Here is an 18,547-nt window from a genome sequence, read left to right as displayed (position 1 = left end):
AACCAAGTGTGGGACTCAAGGACTCGGGTTAATGGAGAGGGGAGACTCGTCATGACCAGCTCATTTCTAGGATCCGGGTTAATGATCCGGATGAATCAGGACTCGCCCATCTCTAGTGGAGAGCAGGCAGACGTTTTGTTTTTTATTATAGCAGCTATCGGATGGAATCAATACATGGGCTGCACAGGTTGTCATGTCCAACTATCACAAGTAGAATCATAATGAAAAATACGCCGGTAAAATGTGCCTGTAGAAAACGGCTTAGCAAGTAGTCAGTTTAGCTTCGGTTGCTATGCTAACATCACCCATGTTATACCAGAGAAACTTTCATAACAGCGTTGTGATGCCAAACAGCGTCAATTCAGACTGACACACATTCACTTAAGGGGAACTGGGGATATGTATCAGCTGCTTGTGTGACAGTCAGACAGTGAATACTTTAGAGCCGTGTGAGCTAACCCGGAGCTAACGGGAGAATAAACTCCCGTGGAAGAGCAGTCAGCACTGCAGCGGTCGGTAAATGCCGCTGAAACACATTAATAAACAATGAACCACGGCACTCTGGAGAAAAGTATAAGGTTGGAGAAGTCGTTATTTTATTTAATCTGGCTTCGTATGATTAAAAGCAACACGATCATCGACCCGACGCAGTCCCCCGTTGTTGTTGTTGTTGTTGTTGTTGTTGTTGTTGTTGTGAGCTCCGTTGGGAAGAAAATCAGCGATGTAAACGGTGACGTCATGACGCAGCAGCGGCAGCTCTGGGTGGTGTGAACAGAGCGGGAGCAGAAAAGGGAAACCGGAGCTGAACCAGAAAAGCTCTAGCTAGGAGCTAGAAAGGGAAAAGCGCTGGTGTGAAAGCCGCATCAGAGACAGTGCTTCCAACAGGAGGTTTAATCTCAAATTGGTAGCAGTTTAGTTCATTGGTGACATTTGACTGTCTCATTACGCTAAATAAACAGCTCACAACAGCACACATTATACCAGTGTGGCTTTCCAAGTGTTAATGCCAGATTTTAGGCTTTCTGCACACATTTCAAAACATGCCGAACTCTCAACCCCCCCACTGTGAACTTTTGTTCAATAATCTGTGCAAGCATGAAGGAACAACAGCCAAAGCATGTGGTGATTTGCTTCCTGGAGAAAAAAAAAAAAGAGTCCCTGGAACGTTCATACCAGGGAACAAATATCAAAACAATTAACAATGTGTGCTGTTTTCCCATCCCTCCACATTTAAATAGTTAAAACCAACCTTTAGAAAGAGCCGAAAACCGGATCCTTCATACTCTCCTGCTGTGGAGTGAAGATTGTTAGGGATGTTATCTCAACCAACAGCTTCCAACCTGTGACAAATAATTCAACTGTGTGTATATTTTATCAATATAAAAGTTGAGGAAATCAAAGTTTCAATCACCGTCCAACAGTCCATTTACACTACTTACACAATTATATTTAAATTAGATGCTCTCATATGTAACACATACAATGCACAACAGACAATTTTAGCCACATAAGTGACAACTGCGTCTAGCACACACAGTCCACAGGAAGTGATGTCAGGGTCTGCATGTTGATGAAGAAATGAGCTGCAGATCTATGACCGTGAGATGGGCTGCTGGTGTGTGTGTGTGTGTGTTCATTTTTCTATTATAGTCAAAGACAAAAAGAAACCCAATGAAAATTACTATATCTTGCTAAAGCAGAATGTTGAGGTTGCAGATTGAATATCTGAATGTGGAATAGAAAAAGTATATAAACCTGGAATGTGTAATCAAAAGTACATCCTGGAGAATAACAGGTAAATTACCATTATAAATCATCCCACAGAGTTCAATGAGTGCCATTTTCTTGTTATAACTGCCATTTGTGATAGTGAAAATGTCAGAAATGGACTCAGCATCCTCAATAACCCTAAAAAACACTGTCTATTGTCTAAATATGCTAATTATCACAACTTGTGCTAATTAAGCAAATTGCCCAACATATGTAAGTTAGCATCCGGCAGTTTCTATGTGCTGGGGACCCCTCCTATACATTTCTAACACAAAACGTTGGGTTACTCAACATTTCCAGGTTCACTATGCTGGCAACTAGCCTAAAGAGTAAGATCTTCTGGAAACTTGCTGCATTTGCCCTTTGATAGAAGCAGAAAACATCACCAGGCTTTATCTGAAGAGAAGCTTCAAGCAGGTGGGAAAGGGTGTCTCTAGGATGAGGTCACGCTGCTGCATTTATATAGTCTCACACACACACAAACACAACACACCAGCGAGATGCCATGCAGCGGTGCTGGTCTGATCTGTGTGAACAGTGTCCTGTCCAAGCACACTGGTGTTGTCCATATTGATCGTTCATATATTTTATTTGCTGATTTCTTTGCCAAAGCATAATATCACATAGGAGAGAAGCAGCTAATACTTCTGCTGTACCAACCCGTTTGGACTCGTGCAGCCGTCTTACCTGGGTCCAGTTTTACTGTAGTTGAGAACTATGGCAAAAGAGGCTTACGTTGTCTCTATGATCTTTGTGTTTTCTTACCAAACAATCAAAACCGCTTTTACTGCCAGTAGAGCTTTGATTCTGTTTTGATTGGACAACAGCTGCTGCTCAGAGGTGGAGATTGTACACAACACATGTATATGATGGGAGTTAGCTCATCCTGACGTAATGTAATCTTTTATTTTATAACTATGTGTACAGCATCTTCAGAAATGCAGAGGGCTCCATAAAACAACATAGTGTGGTCCAGACCAGAGACTGAGGAAGACATTGAGCCATCAACATTTTTCCAAAATGCAAAGGATTATTGCTGGTAGATGACTTTGTGACGTTAGTAGGTCTGCTGTGTACCTTGTGATTGTTGTAACCAAACTTTAAATTGCTGTTGTGAGAACCAATGATAAAGAACAATCCTGTCTGACTATTGGTAATCATTATGCAGTTAAACTGATCAACCTTTAAGTAAATATGTTTTAAAACATTATTTTCTGTAAGTATTCCTTTTATCAGTCATGTTAAAGGTCTACACAACACAATCTGTTGATTTATAATTTGACCAAAAACTTCCATCAAAATGTGTTTTGAATGTGAAGCTGTATTAATGTATCATTTAATTATAGAAACCCTTTTATCTATTACATGATAAATGGAATTTAAATAATGAACACAGTGGACATTAGATCATGCCGTCCAAATGTTTTATTGACTTCAACTGAGAGCTGACAAGGAATGAAGGTCTGGAGACACAGAATGTTATGAAGACAAAGATTAGCTTCCAAAGTTAACAGCATGTTAGTTTTCATCTTCATATCATGACCCATAGGAAAGACATGTTTTTTGGTACCAGGAAAGAAACATAAAAAATACAGTGTTATAGAGCATCTGAAGACTTGTGTTACAATAGAAAATGGAAAGACATTTAAAAAAAAACATGTTATAAAACCTTCTGACCAAGTGAAGAGAGCAACATCTTTCAGAAAACCATTGTAAAATGGTCACTAAAACAAAGATTCATATCCCTCTACAGGGACTATATTAAAAAAATAAAACCGCACACAGTAACATATTCATAGTGTTGAGATTCATGCATTCATTGAAGGCTTTACTCATGGGATGGAGATCTCATGAGCAGAGAAGGACCGGGTTAATATTGGAATAATTAGGGCATGCACAAAGCAGCTCCATCTATCCGTGTAATCTGGAGAAGTGGTTTTATTTTGTTATTGAATCAAATATTTAATTGGAAATACAGCTACCAGGTCTTACTCATTGGCCTGCTGCCAAAGCCTCCTGGGAGCTGCAGAGAATCATTTTTAGAGGTTTGCTTTAAGTTTTCATATTTGACTTGGCAGTAGAGTGGAGTGAATGTCAAGGCGCCTCTATACTAATCTGGAACCTTGTCTGAAGGACTGTTGGTTTGCCCTTGTGCAGGCAGCCATGACAAGATCTGATTGACAACACTAAAGATTTTAAAGGAAACACTAAAGAAAGTGTATGTCCTTGTGTATGCCCAAACCCAAAGGGAGTTTAAAAGAAAAAAAGTGTGAAAACAGCATTGAAAGTCCTTCTGCCACACACATCCACAAAGGATGAGCATCAAATTAAACTATCTTGAGTATCCGGTTAATCAAAATATCAAAAAGATGCCAAAGTCGAGGTATCCTTCAGGTTTCCTTTGGACAAAGCAGGGGGCAAGAGAAAAGGCATCAAAGTCCCTTTCAATTTCGTCAGACTCCCTCTTCTTCCTCGCCTCATTCAGGAGCTCCCCAAGGTGAGCCTTTTGCTTTTTCACTTGGTAGCACTGTTCAGCATTCCAGCGTGGTTAATGGAATTAAAATCAATGACAATCTGAGTCCTCTTGGGCTTGAACTGCCTGCCAAAAGACAGAGGGGAAACAAAAAACGCAAAGCTCAGGGTATGAACACACACGGAAGACACCTCGTAAAAACATGCTGGATGAAACTTCCTTGTTTATTCAAGTCATTCCTGTCCCCCAAACACGGTGCACTTTTACAAGGTTTGGGCAAGTTGAAAACAGAAAGAAGTGAGAGAGCAAGAGACAGCAGCTAAATTCACACCAGATCAGGCGTGGCCGCACAGCCATATCAAACTTATAAAACATGTCAGTAAATACCCCACTGCACTGAAAAGACTGAAACATTGACTTGAATTAAATGAATTATGTCAACAAATGTCACTTAATATTATTACTTTCAACTAAGCTAATACAGTAATGGGAAATCTGTTGACATAATACGTTTAATTAAAGTCAACGTTTCAGTTTTAACAGTGTGTTGAATGTCCAAAGCTTCTATGCATCACAAAATGGCTAAAAGTAAACTATAGAAACGTCATCGCGTCTCAAAAATCCACCTTTAGCTCAGCGGTTGTGATGCGCATCCATGCGACTGTTTTTGTTTAACCTGTTAAACCCCAAGCCTGTTTTTCAGGTCTCAGGCTCAAAAATGACATTCCCAGAACAAATGGCTATATCTTAACCCTAAAAGGGGTAAATTAATCATCTTTTTTCTCAAAGTAATGATAAACTTGTGAGTTGGATGTAGAAAAGTCAGAATCAATATAGATGTTTTTATTTTAAAGTAAATACAGATTGAACATAGTAAATAAATGTAAATTATAGTTTCCGTCCAAAGAAAACATTACTTATAGTGAAAACCACCCTTGAATGATGGGTTAGTAGACTAAAAGCTTTAGGAATCCAAACTATAACATATAATAAGTACCCTGTATCAAGATTGATGCAAAACAAGTGACCTTTGACCTTTTTAGAGAGGTTAAGAAAAAGAAAAACACTTCTGGGGTCAATTGGGTGGATTTGCCATCTCTCTAGCACCCATCGGTCAATTTTGGTGATTGACACCTCTTTTGAACCGTTAGAGCCAATGGAATCGAGGGGAAGTTCTTAAATCCATCTAAACATTACCCATTGGTGAATGAGTGATGCACAGCCAGCAAGCCCAAAACCGGAAGCTGGGTTGTAGCTCTCATACACTCCATATGAAAACTCAGTTTTTTACAAAAATGTTATGATGGATTATCATTAGGGATGCTCCGATCGCCAATTTTGGGGCCGATCGCCGGAATCAGTATCGGCCGATACCGATCGCCAATCCGATCGAGTGGGCGAGGCCTAAATTGAAGAGTTAAACATCACTTTAAATCTTCCATTTAAAGTGATGGTTAAAACTCAGTTAATGGGGCTCATTCACTGGAGCTTCCACAAACAACAATCAACTTAATTATTACATTCAAATGATGTACATTATTCAAGTTTACATTCACTTTAGATAATACCACGGGAGAAATGAGCGGAAGCGCTCTCTTTTTCTCTCTCCCTCTCCTGTCAGTATGCAGCTCACTGATCCAGTAATGAGCGACCCGACAGTGAAGAATAAATATATTTATAACTAGTTTAGCTTGTTCCAGAGGTAGATCAAATAGCCAAGTGTGTTAGGTCTAACTCTTAGTGTGTGTTCTGCTCCGCTCACCGGTCCGTCACAGCGGGTGGAGCTGCAGGATTTCTGCTTCACACACGTTGCATACCACTATTTTACTGTCTTTTTCAGACACCTTAAAATACTGCCAGACCGGTGAAGCCATTTTGGCGAGCTTGTTTTGCCGCGCAGAGAAAAGTGTCATGTATTTTACGTCATGCGATCGGCATGTTTAGAGAGCACGGATCGATCGGTAGAGAGTGAGTATCGGCAGATCTCGATCGGTGACCGATCGATCGGAGCATCCCTAATTATCAGTAATCATTTCAAAGTGACACAGACACATTGGATTAACCTTCAGCAGCGTTTTTATCGTTTTAATGCCATTGAACACAACTTTTGATCAGAAAACAGCAAAGGTAAGACGTATTTGCCGTTTTGGCCCGTGAAGTTGTGTGGTCTTTCCTTGCCTTCGCTGCCGTGAGTTTTGGTCGTGGAGTGATGATACTTCTACCATTGGAATCAGTGGAATCTCAGCTTTCATAAGATATATGTTTGTGCAGATCTGATGAAGTATAAAATATTTATACCGTGAGTTATGTGCTAAGTGCGTTAGCACTCTTTCACTTAGACGCTTGGCGTTAGAGTTGTGTTCTGTTTCGGTAAAAATGGTTCATATCGTCATATGACACATTAATAGGTTGTTAAATGTTAAGAAGCCCCGAGACACAGTTTCGAGAAAAAAAAGCCCAACGTTAACTTTTTATTTCTGCCGATTGCATTCACGCTTCAAAGATCGCAAATTGTTGTTAATATGTGGAGATTATCATGCTGAACAAAACGTACAAGCACTGCTAACTTCTGGGTCGTCTCAGAAAATCTATTCAGTTCGACTACATTTCTACATTTTACTGTGTTTAGGCCGAGTTAGACATTTAGCCATATTTTTTCCGACAGTAACATTTTAGGTGGGGGGTGTGGATGGCAGGGCTGTTCCTTTAACCTGTTAAGCCCCATTCCCCCGGGCGGGGGAAAAATCGCAACATCTGCAAGAAACAGCGTCTGAGGGCTTCTTAACATTTAAAAATCTATTAATGTGTCATACCCACTTAAAGGTGGGGTAGGTAATTTCGGAGAAACCGGCTCGAGATCGCTAGAATTTGAAAATACACAACCGGAGAAAATCTGCCACTTCCTTACAGAGCCCCTCCTCCAACACACACGAACGCGCACATGACCAATGAGGGCACGAGATAAGTTTGTGCACAGATGGAAGGCTGACAGGCAGGTAGGCCATCCAGTTATTTTAGCCGGGCCGGCTAAAATGATTGGTTGTGCTTTTTACAGTACTACGGCTTCCACAGATGACATTTTTTTATGGATTTGTTGTCAAAGCACTTAAGATATTCATTGCTATCGGGATGTTAAGAGCATTCCATGGAAAATAACAAAAAGTGTATCTCGAGCCGGTTTCTCAAACTTACCTACCCCACCTTTAACGGGAAGAAACTCAGCTATCAGACATTAACCATTTTTAGCAAACAAAACATAAGGGTAATAACAAAGGCTCTGAATTAGCCCTGTGTCACTTTGAAATGATTTCTGATAATCCATCAGCAATAAATCTAGTTTTCAGATTTCAGAGCGTAAAATAGGTTTCGCTTTGGGCAAACTGCGTGCGGATAGCTCTGATTTCTCAATGGTAACATTGATGGTGTATTCTTCGATTCTATTGGCTCTTACGGTTCAAAGGAGATGTCAATCATCAAAATGGACCAATGGGTTCCAGAGAAATGGCAGATACACCCATTTCCACCCAAATGACCCCAGAGGTGTTTTTTTTTTGCTAAACCTCTCTAAAAAGGTCAAATGTCACTTGTTTTGCATCAATCTTGATACAGGGTACTTGTATGTTATAGTTTGGATTCCTAAAGCTTTTAGTCTACTATCCCATCATTCAAGGGTGGTTTTCACTATAAGTAATGGTTTATTTTTGGACGGAAACTATAATTTAAATTGTTTTACTATGTTCAATCTGAATTTACTTTCAAATTAAAAAAATCTATATTGATTCTGACTTTTCTACATCCAACTCACAGGTTTATCATTGCTTTGAGAAAAAAGATAATTAAATTTACCCCTTTTAGAAGGGAAGTTATTGTCATTTGTTCTGGGAATATCATTTTCGAGCCTGAGACCTGAAAAACAGGCTTGGGGCTTAACAGGTTAACAATAAGCTGCACATTATCCCTTACATGTTCATGTATGTGATTGTATGTGGGTGTAAACCCCTTGACCTTGGGTAATAAAAAATAATTAAAATAGAGCCAACACTTCCAATTGTTCCTCACCTGTATTGTATGCCTGCCAAACCCATCAGCCTTCTGGAGGCGGTCATCGCCGGAGTGTCATGGTACTTATCAGAAAGATAGACCACTTCCTTAATACCTGAATAAATAAAAGACCTTTATTACTCTTTTTAGCCACAAAATTGTCTATTGTCTGCATATGCTAATTAACACAACTTATCCTAATTGTGCAAATTGCCCAACATTTGCAAGTTATCATCCGGCAGTTTCTATATGCCAGATGGTGTGGTTAGAGATGCCATTTTGGATCCAAAATTAGTATTGCCCACATACTATGGCTATAATGCCATTAATGCTAATTAACGCAACTTGTGCAACATAGGCAACTTAGCATCAATCCGTTTCTATGTGCCGGCTCTTACAGGGCTTTTTCAGATGAAGGCTTGTGAATGCAGGAATAAGCAGTCACCGTTTGTCATAGATTGAAGTACTACAATCGAAGGCAATTTGGACAATATGAATTGTGTTCTCGGTTTTAGATTTCCCACAGTTCTATGAACATGATTGCCTGCAATACTGAGGTTTAAAATGGGTGCTCTTCTCACGAAAAACTGTGCTGCATATCAAATCAAGCGCAATGTCAGTTTTTTCTTACATGGTGCAGCCCTAATTTGTACAGTAAGATTCAAGCAAAATATGGAAGGGAAAGCAGCGCTCCGTTTATTTAAAGTTCACCCATCATACTATTTTTAGGCATATATTATAGGTCTCAGATATATAAAAAGGTAGGGTGGTCCTTAAAATTGAAAGTCGGAAAGTCTAAGCTCCAACCCCCAGAATTCATTCTATTAGTCAAGAAAACTCTCCTGGTGAATTTTTTCCTCAATCTGAGAACATTTACCCCTCCCTCATCAACCTTGAAGTTTAGCCTCACTTGCAGCACCGTGGCTGCTGGTGTGGCAGCCCAGGTCGATGAGGGAGGGGTACATGTCAGATTGAGGAAAAAATTCACCGGGAGAGTTTTCTTGACTATCATAACAAATTCCGGTGGTTAGAGCTTAAAATAAATGAATTCGAAAATGTACATGGCACTAAGGACCACCCTAAAAAAACATGTCTCTGAAGTGTTTTGCTCAAAATACCAAACAGATAACCCATTCCTCATACCCCTCTATTTCAGCCCTGTTACTAAAGTGCTGATTCCGGGTCCTTAACTTAAGAGGGGGGGGGGGGGGGGGGGGGGGGGAGCTTGTGCCTGCTCAGAATTCTGCCAGCAGATACTCAGCTAAATTATGCCGTGATTAAACGCCAAATCATGTTCAAAACCACATCAAGGATTATTTCTGCAACAGTATGGAGCTCAAATGCTTTTTTTCTTGCAGGTTTACCACAAGGCGAGTTCCTTTTTTTATTTTCTGCTTCTTTACACATACTCTCTACAGTACAGGTTAGCTCTGAGTGTTAGCGATGCTTGCTAATGTAAACAGAGACCATATTACTTGCAAAACACGTGGCGCATTGTTTCTGATGGCAACGTTTCTGATAGTGCCGTGGGTGTAAAGCCAGTCCACATTTCCAATATTACGTCATATCGGACGCAAATCTGGATCAGCTCCGTTGTTCCCCCGTTTTTAGAGATTTGGGTACGGAGGAAAAGAGAGAGGGTTGTATTTTCAGACACTTTGTGAGTTCCCTTACACCCCGGGGACACATAGTTAAGTATAAAATACATTTAAAAAAGTGCATTTCGCTTCATAGGAGACCTTTAAAATGTAAAAATCATGCTAAATATTCACAATCTTAATATTTATTGAAATAATCTTGATTATTATTGGCCGCAGTTGTGCAGACCTACGTGCAAGCTTCATCACTTTAATTTCTTAAAATAAACTTTTTTTTTTTTTTTTTTTTTTTTTTTTTTTTAAATTGCATTTGTCATGTGCCTTAGGTACAACAGACTGGAAGTGAGTGAGTGAGTGTAGCAGGGACCCACCAGCCTGGATGATCAGCTTGGCACACTCGTTGCAGGGGAACAGAGCCACGTACATGGAGCAGCCCTTCACATCAGCGCTGTTCTTGTTCATGATGGCGTTGAGCTCTGCGTGACACACTGCGGGACAGAGCAGCCCATTAATAACGTTTTATTCCTTTACCTTTAAGGTTGTTTTGCAAACAAGCCAAAAATACTCAGATCTACATGAATGTGCCCCCTAGGACGGTGTGTGTTTTCTATGAAATGAAGGAATAACACAAACCTTTATTGATCCCTGCAGGGAAATTCAGGTGATTAAAGTTGCAACAAGGTTTGATAAAGTTGGAAACACAGGACAGGGCAGGTACAAGTTCACACAAGACTAATAAGAATACAAATATATAATAAATTAATAGTGTAAAATAAAAACACAACTATTGAATAAGGTGAAACTGTTTAGATATATATACAAGATATATTAAGAATAAATATATTGAAATGTATATGTTCAACTACTACTAGGTGTATTGGTGCAGGCTGTTAAATTGAGAACAAATCAAATCCTCTCCTGAACACACCATCAAAATACAACCAGTTGACATGCATTGTACATTTGGTAGGAGTGAGAGATTATTTTCTACCAAAGACTGAAGGAGGAGTTCATGAGTGGGGGAAGATGTAGAGTACTGAAATGCTCTCTATCCCACCCTATACAGAGCACTAAGGGAGGAGGGAAGAGAAACAGAAAAAGAGAGAAATAAGAAGAAGAACGAGAGAGCATGTGATCAACAGAGAAACAGACAGTTCTCCATTCTTTACCCTCTACCACCCACTACAGGCCATGAAGAGAACTCAGCAGCAGAGGATGGCCAAACAATACCTGAGTGTTTTCTGCTCTCCAAAGCCTTTCAATTAGACTAAGTCCTCCCACACAATGTAAAAGGAATTATTTGGACTTCTGTGCCGTGGTGGATGCCACTAGAGGAATGTTGTCCTATGTGTGGAACTCTTCTTCTTGATTTAAACATTTTAAAAAAAATCTAAAAAAGTGAAGCAGAAAGCAGAAGTGTGCTGGTCCTCACCATAAGGGTACTTGGTGTCCAGACGGTCGTCAGCAGAGCGGCACCACGGCAGCAGGTCATCGTCACAGCCGTTTGGCATCCCATTGTAACCAATGCCAACTATCTTATTCTCCTGGTTCACGATACACGCCCCCACCTGCACAGGGATAGATTATTGTAAAAATCCATTGATCAGGATTGGCTGTCATCATTTATATGCTTTTACATTTATATTAGATTTAATATTCCATGCCCCAGATACTTATGTATATTTTTTACACACACACACACACACACACACACACACACACACACACACACACACACACACACACACACACACACACACACACACACACACACACACACACACACACACACACACCCACACACACACACACACACACACACACACACACACACACACACACACACCACACACACACACACACACACACACACACACACACACACACACACACACACACACACACACACACACACACACACACACACACACACACACACACACACACACACACACACACACACACACACACACACACACACACACACACACACACACACACACACACACACACACACACACACACACACACACACACACACACACACACACACACACACACACACACACACACACACACACACACACACACACCTCAGGGAGAGCAACAGAGGAGGGATCCCTCTCCCAGGACGGACAGACGTGCAATAGATGCCGTGTGTAAATCGAAAAGATAATTCATTTACAACACACACACCTGTGAGCTTGGGTCTTTGCTCCTCTGCGCTGACAGAAAGGCTACAGCCATGAAGTACTCCGGCCATTCCAGATAGTCTTCCCTCTTCCTGGTTGTGTCGCTACAAACAAACAAACCAATTCAATAAAGTTAATTTGTTTTCTCCTTGAACACAAGACCAACATTTTGTGAGCAGTGACTCATCGTGTACACACCTATCCAGGTTCCTGTTTGAATTCTATTTGTATACCAGTTGTATATACACAGTAAGACAACACGGTAACCATCATCGAATCACTTTAACATAACATTATTATATTTTGAAAAAAGTATATTCAGAATCAGAAACGGGTTTATTACCAGGTAGGTTCACACGTACGAGGAATTTGACTAGGTGTCGTGGTGCATACATTACATTTTTAAACAGATAGCAAACTATATTAAGAACACCAATACTAAATATAGTAAGAAAGCAATAAAAGAAAGCAGTAATTTACATTGAAATAGAATGCAATAAATTATAGAATATAACATATGTGCAGTAAGTATATTGTGCATAATTGAGTCAACTCTCCAACATATGAGAAAACTGTCACCACTCTCACAAGCCCCAACGAGAAATATGTTTTTGTCGTATTAATGAGATAAGTATACATATATACACACACACTATATATATATATATATATATATATATACACACACACACAATATATATAATTATATACACACACAATATATACACATATATATATACACACACACACAATATATATAATTATATACACACACAATATATATATATATATATATATATATATATATATATATATATATATATATATATATATATATATATATGCGAGGGCCTAAGATATTCCAAAAAATAATATTTAAAAACATTAAAAAAAAATATATTTTTTTTAAATATATATTTTTTTAATATTATTTTTGTTATATTTTTCATTCGTTTTACCGAAAAAAAACTTGATTTAATAAAATAACATTTCCAAAGAAATAAATCCTTCGAATCTGCCTGTTCAGTCTCTGTTTGAATGTCAGTTACTATAGCGGGCCTCTCTGCGATTCACAGAGGGCCCGCTATAGTAACTGAACGAGAGAGTAATGTCAAATGACAGTACAATTGACCAATCATATCTTCCCTCTAAATGGGTGGGTTTTATTATCGCGGACTTTATGACGAGTTCCGCCCGCTGTGAAACTTTTCTTGTTTCCATAGCAACAACAACTTCCTGTCAACAGCGTGAACTCGCCTTCAAAATAAAAGCATGCCAAATTACACTTAAGACATACAACTGCAATGAAAGTAACAAACACAATGCAATATCATTTTCAATGTCAAAGAACACAAATTGGGTTCACAGGTGTTGTTTTGTGTGGTAGAGGGTCGCTGTCATTGATGCGTTTTGCACCCTGGGCCGTTGTTTTGATATTCCGCTGAAGTATACGCTGTGACGTAATAACGTCTTTTTTTCGAGGGAAGGGGTGGGGGTCAGAGGGCCTAGGTATAAAGCTCACGGCTCGCCACTGATATATAGATATATATAGATATATATAGATATATATAGATATATATAGATATATATATATATATATATATATATATATATATATAGATATAGATATAGATATAGATATAGATATAGATATAGATATAGATATAGATATATATATATATATATATAGATATAGATATAGATATAGATATAGATATAGATATAGATATAGATATAGATATAGATATATATATATATATAGCACATTTGGATCATGTATATAATATATAATATGATCCAAGATGTGCAATTCAGCAGAGGTGGGGACTCGAGTCACATGACTTGACTCGGATCGCATATTTTTGGACTTGAGACTTGCTTGACTAACATTGATAAAAGACTTGACTTGGACTTGGTATCCGAGACTTGAGACTTGACCTCTTAAGCCCTGAGCCTGTTTTTCAGGTCTCAGGCTCGAAAATGACATTCCCAGAACAAATGACCATATCTTCCCTTCTAAAAGGGTTAAATTAATAATCTTTATTCTCAAAGTAATGATAAACCTGTGAGTTGGATGTAGAAAAGTCAGAATCAATATAGATGTTTTTTATTTTAAAGAAAATTCAGATTTTACATAGTAAAAAACTGTAAATTATAGTGTCCGTCCAAAAATTCTTTTTTACTTATAGTGAAAACTACCCTTGGATGATGGGTTAGTAGACTAAAAGCTTTAGGAATCCAAAGTACAACATATAATAAGTACCCTGTATCAAGATTGATGCAAAACAAGTGACATTTGACCTTTTTAGAGAGATTTAGCCAAAAAAAAACACTTCTGGGGTCATTTGGGTGGATTTGACCTATCTCTGGCCCCCCTTGCTCGATTTTGATGAATGAAATCTCTTTATAACCGCTAGAGCCAATGGAATCGAGGGAAAGTTCTACACACACCAAAACGTTAACAAATAAGGAGTGAGAGTGACGCGTTACCAAAACCGGAAGCTGCATACACTCTGGTGGCTACCATTAGCAGCTAACTTTTCCGCTCCGATTTTTACATAAAAAATGGAATTATGGATTATAAATAATTTCTTTAAAGGCACAGGTACATTATCAACCTATGGATCAACAGTTGTAGTATTTTTTTTTTCTCGTTTTAATGCCATTGAACACGTCTTTTGACCTAATTGACAGCTACGGTGAGACGATCTGCCGTAAAAGCTCCGTAAAGGTACGTGTTGTGATGTCTGTGTTTGCTTCCCCTGTCGCAAGTTCGGATCGCTCAGTGATGATACTATACCTAAATAATCAGTGGAGTCTCAGCTTTAATCTGCTATATTGTATGTGCAGCTACGATAAGTAATAAGGGTATTTTTATCTTGAATTGTGTGCCGCAGTGCATTAGAATTTTTTCGCTCAGGGGTCATTTAGACGCTTCTTATGAGACTTGTGTTTTGTTTTGGTAAAAACGGTTCATATCTTCAGTTAGCTGAGATTCTTCCCGTTAATCTGGTGCTACACATGAATAGTTTCATAAATGTTAAGAAGCCCTGAGACATTATCTCGAAAAAAAAACGGTGGGAGGGGTCCAATGGGGGGACCGCCGTGCTTAAGAGGTTAAGCTTGAGACAGATGACTTGAAAGGACTTGACTTTTTAAAATTAAATATTTGCGTTTGTTTTTGTATTGAGATATTACATTTAGTTTTTTCGAAACGTGATTGGGTGATTATAGCGCCGTGCGCGCAAACCTGGCAACCCACTAGACGGCAGGAGTGTCAGTTAACATGGCAGCGGCTAGCGTCACTCCAAAAATAGTGAAGTTTGGATTCAAGGATTATGTTGTCGATGACGCTAATAAGAAGAGAACAGCGGTATGCAGGGTCTGCAGCATAAAGATCAGTGACACGACCACCACAACATCCAACTTCATTCGTCACTACAAAAAACCCCACAGAGAAAGGTGCGTGAATGTGTTGTGTTAGCTAGAAAGCTAACGTTAAATTGAAGCTACGTTAGACTTGGTTTCAAATCGATGAAGCATTGCAAAGAGAAGACAAAACGGTAAATGAACACTAGAACCGCCAAGGGATTCATTTTGACTAACCCCGATACTGACGGGCTGTCAGGAGAGGGAGAGAGAGAGGAAAAGAGATGCCTCGTTTATTTCCCCTGTGTTATTATCAGAAGTTACTGTAAACTTTTGAATAATGTAGTTCATCTACTTTTAGTAGTTTGTTTAAATGTTTTAATGATGTTGTTTTTGTTTGTAGAAGTGCATCATTCCTTGATTTATTCTAAAAATGAATCTGAACTTTTTAATCTGTTATTATGATAAACTGAAGCAATTTCAAAATTAACCCAATTAAGTGAGTTTTAAATCGTCCTACTTAGTTTATAAGGAAATTATGAAGAGGAACAAATTAAATGATTTGAAAATGATATCTATGTAGGTGCTGATGCTGTTGGCGGTTCTAGTGTTAACATACATTTAAATTAAATATGTGTAATGGCAAATGCCATATATGATTTTCTTACCTGGAATTCTGCCTTTTTGAACAGACTTTTTGACTGAGTCCTAGCTATATTGTCTGCAGTTCTGGGGTTAATATTGATCTAATATGATTGTCATCGGTCTAAATTAGATTTCAAATGATTAACTGTGTATGTAATGAAGATCATAGTGTGGGTTGAATCCATTTTCATAACCACTGTCTTTTAACTGATTTAAATGCGGAAACTGGGCTTATTCATCAGAATTTCGTATGACTTGACTTGACTTGCTTGACCTGGGCAATGACTTGACTTGACTTGCTTGACTCTCACCACAGTGACTTGGGACTTGCTTGATACTTGTAGGTCAAGACTTGAGACTTGCTCATGACTTGCACATGTAGGACTTACTCCCACCTCTGCAATTCAGTGAGCTTGCAATAGAAAATAGAAAAACTAACATAGCTCCCGCTGTGCAGCAGCAGGGTGCAGACACTGCACTTTAAAAAAAATTAAAAAAAATAAAAAATCCCTCTTACTCTACTGACTCAAAGATAATGCGGCAGTGTTGTTTGTCTGTAAATGTTGTCTTTTTGCTTTATTCTCTACTCAGAGAGTACCAGAATAGTTTACATGTTTAAGAACAAACAGTATGCAGGTATGCGTGTCTGCTTGGAGACAGGCGTGTGCAAGTCTCTTAAAAAAAAGAGGACATTATTGGCTTCCTCTATCATTTCCCCCACGCTGGAAAAAGTGTCCCCACTTATTTTCAAAACAAAGTGCAAGCATACGATGAATCAGGCACGTGCACACATAGACATCAAAGTGGGCTTAAGCCCCTGCCCTTTTTCTTCCTCCAGAGAAAGTGCCCTTTTTGCCCCCCTTTTTTTTATTTTTATAAATGAATATATATCTACTGCTGTTTGCGCAGTTTCCCTTTCCAAAAATATATTGATTGAAAACAAAATTAAAATATCAGGTCGGGAGATTAGACTGTGAAGTTCCGTAGCTTCCATAGTTCCTTTATTTTGTAGAATTCTGTTGAGTATTAAACAATTGCCCGAGTGTGAGGGTATTAAAATAAATTGGTCAGTAAGTCAGAGATGTGCAACTATATTTCACTTTTTGTTTTAAAACATTTTTTTTATAAATGATTATGGGAAGTGCCCTTTTTCTCACTTGAGCACCTGCCCCCCAATATGTCTGTGCACGTCCCTGCGATGAATCATTGAATGACTGAAGTATAAATGTGTAGCATATATACTGAGGCATTCACCAAATGACTGAGTCTCTTCTCCTGGGCTTGTTGTGGCTCATCTCAGAGAGCACCAACAGTTTGACCACTCACCCGTTCAGAGGAGCGGCTCTCTGCTCCTCATGTTCGGCCATAGTCTTCCGGTGCTGGACCCTCACAGTCTGGTTCTCTCTCTGGACTGTAGGCTGCTGGCTGTTAGCTGAACCGTAGCTTAGCAGCGTCAGAGAGGGACACGCGACATTCACAGAACAGGAAGAAATCTCCCGCGCTGTGGATGAAACGTTTAAGCCCCGCCTTATGACTTCCGGGACATTTCTTTCTTCTTCTTCCTCTTCTTCTCTCGGTTTTTGGCGGATTGCAAACAACTTTAAAGGTGCATACCGCCACCTACTGTACATGAGTGTGAATCATCATATCATTCCATCTCTTAACTCATGGACGTATATCTATGATCTAATCAAAAAATAAATAAATAAACAAAAAACATAAAATAAATAAAACAAAACAAAATACAAATCTATGATCTTTCCTACCCCAGTTTCACTCAGAAATGTAAACAGTGCCTTTCTGGTAGCTCTTACTCCCTCTCCTTTTGTTCCCAAAATACCAACCACACTCCATTCCCTCTCTGCCTCTAAAACTTTAGCCTTTAGTTTTTCTCTTTCAGCTTTATAGATGTCACAATTTAACAAGATATGTTCTACATTGTAGTGATCACTGATTCATACACTGGGGTTACATAATTCAATCCAGGAACTACAGGTTGGGGGTATTGTTTCCGCACGGACACATGTGTTGACGGTTCCTACTGTGTACCTACTGTGTGTCCTCCCTTTCACTTTCTCTTACTCTTCTCGGCTCGACCCGACAGCATGTCGATTTCTGCTCCTCAATAAAGCCAGATTTGTACCTCCGATGCACCGCCTCCGACTCCCTTCTCTCGGCACTACAACATGTTCTTTAACTCCACAGTTCCCACACTTGTCACTGTCACTTTTCCCCATGACATACAGCGTACCATTCAAAGCTGTGTGATTTATTCTGAGTCTAGCTATCATGATTTCCTCCCTTCTGTTTCTTTCTTTGTAAATATTAATTGTAATTGTCTTTTGTACTTTATGATACTCTTTGCCTTTCTGGGGCCTCATTTATAAAGGGATACACGCTCAAAAAATGGCGTACGCCAGTTTCTACGCAATGTTTGCGATTTATAAAATACTAACTTG

At 39.0% G+C, this 18,547-nt stretch overlaps 1 protein-coding gene across 1 annotated transcript; it reads right to left on the bottom strand.

Moving 5' to 3' along the window:
- Positions 1-3,176: 3,176 nt before the first annotated feature.
- On the bottom strand, positions 3,177-17,623 carry dctd (dCMP deaminase). The gene is made up of 6 exons (XM_034120876.1): positions 17,415-17,623; positions 12,079-12,178; positions 11,315-11,450; positions 10,254-10,370; positions 8,303-8,399; positions 3,177-4,369 (listed from the first exon to the last, which is right to left on the bottom strand). Exons 1-6 carry the CDS (start codon positions 17,453-17,455, stop codon positions 4,285-4,287), a joined length of 576 nt encoding a protein of 191 aa, XP_033976767.1. The 5' UTR covers positions 17,456-17,623; the 3' UTR covers positions 3,177-4,284.
- Positions 17,624-18,547: the final 924 nt, after the last annotated feature.

The sequence above is a fragment of the Trematomus bernacchii genome, unplaced genomic scaffold, assembly GCF_902827165.1.
Source record: "Trematomus bernacchii unplaced genomic scaffold, fTreBer1.1, whole genome shotgun sequence".
NCBI classification, from domain to species: domain Eukaryota; kingdom Metazoa; phylum Chordata; class Actinopteri; order Perciformes; family Nototheniidae; genus Trematomus; species Trematomus bernacchii.
Note: the sequence above shows the minus strand (reverse complement) of the source record. Positions and strands in the feature narration are given on the sequence as shown.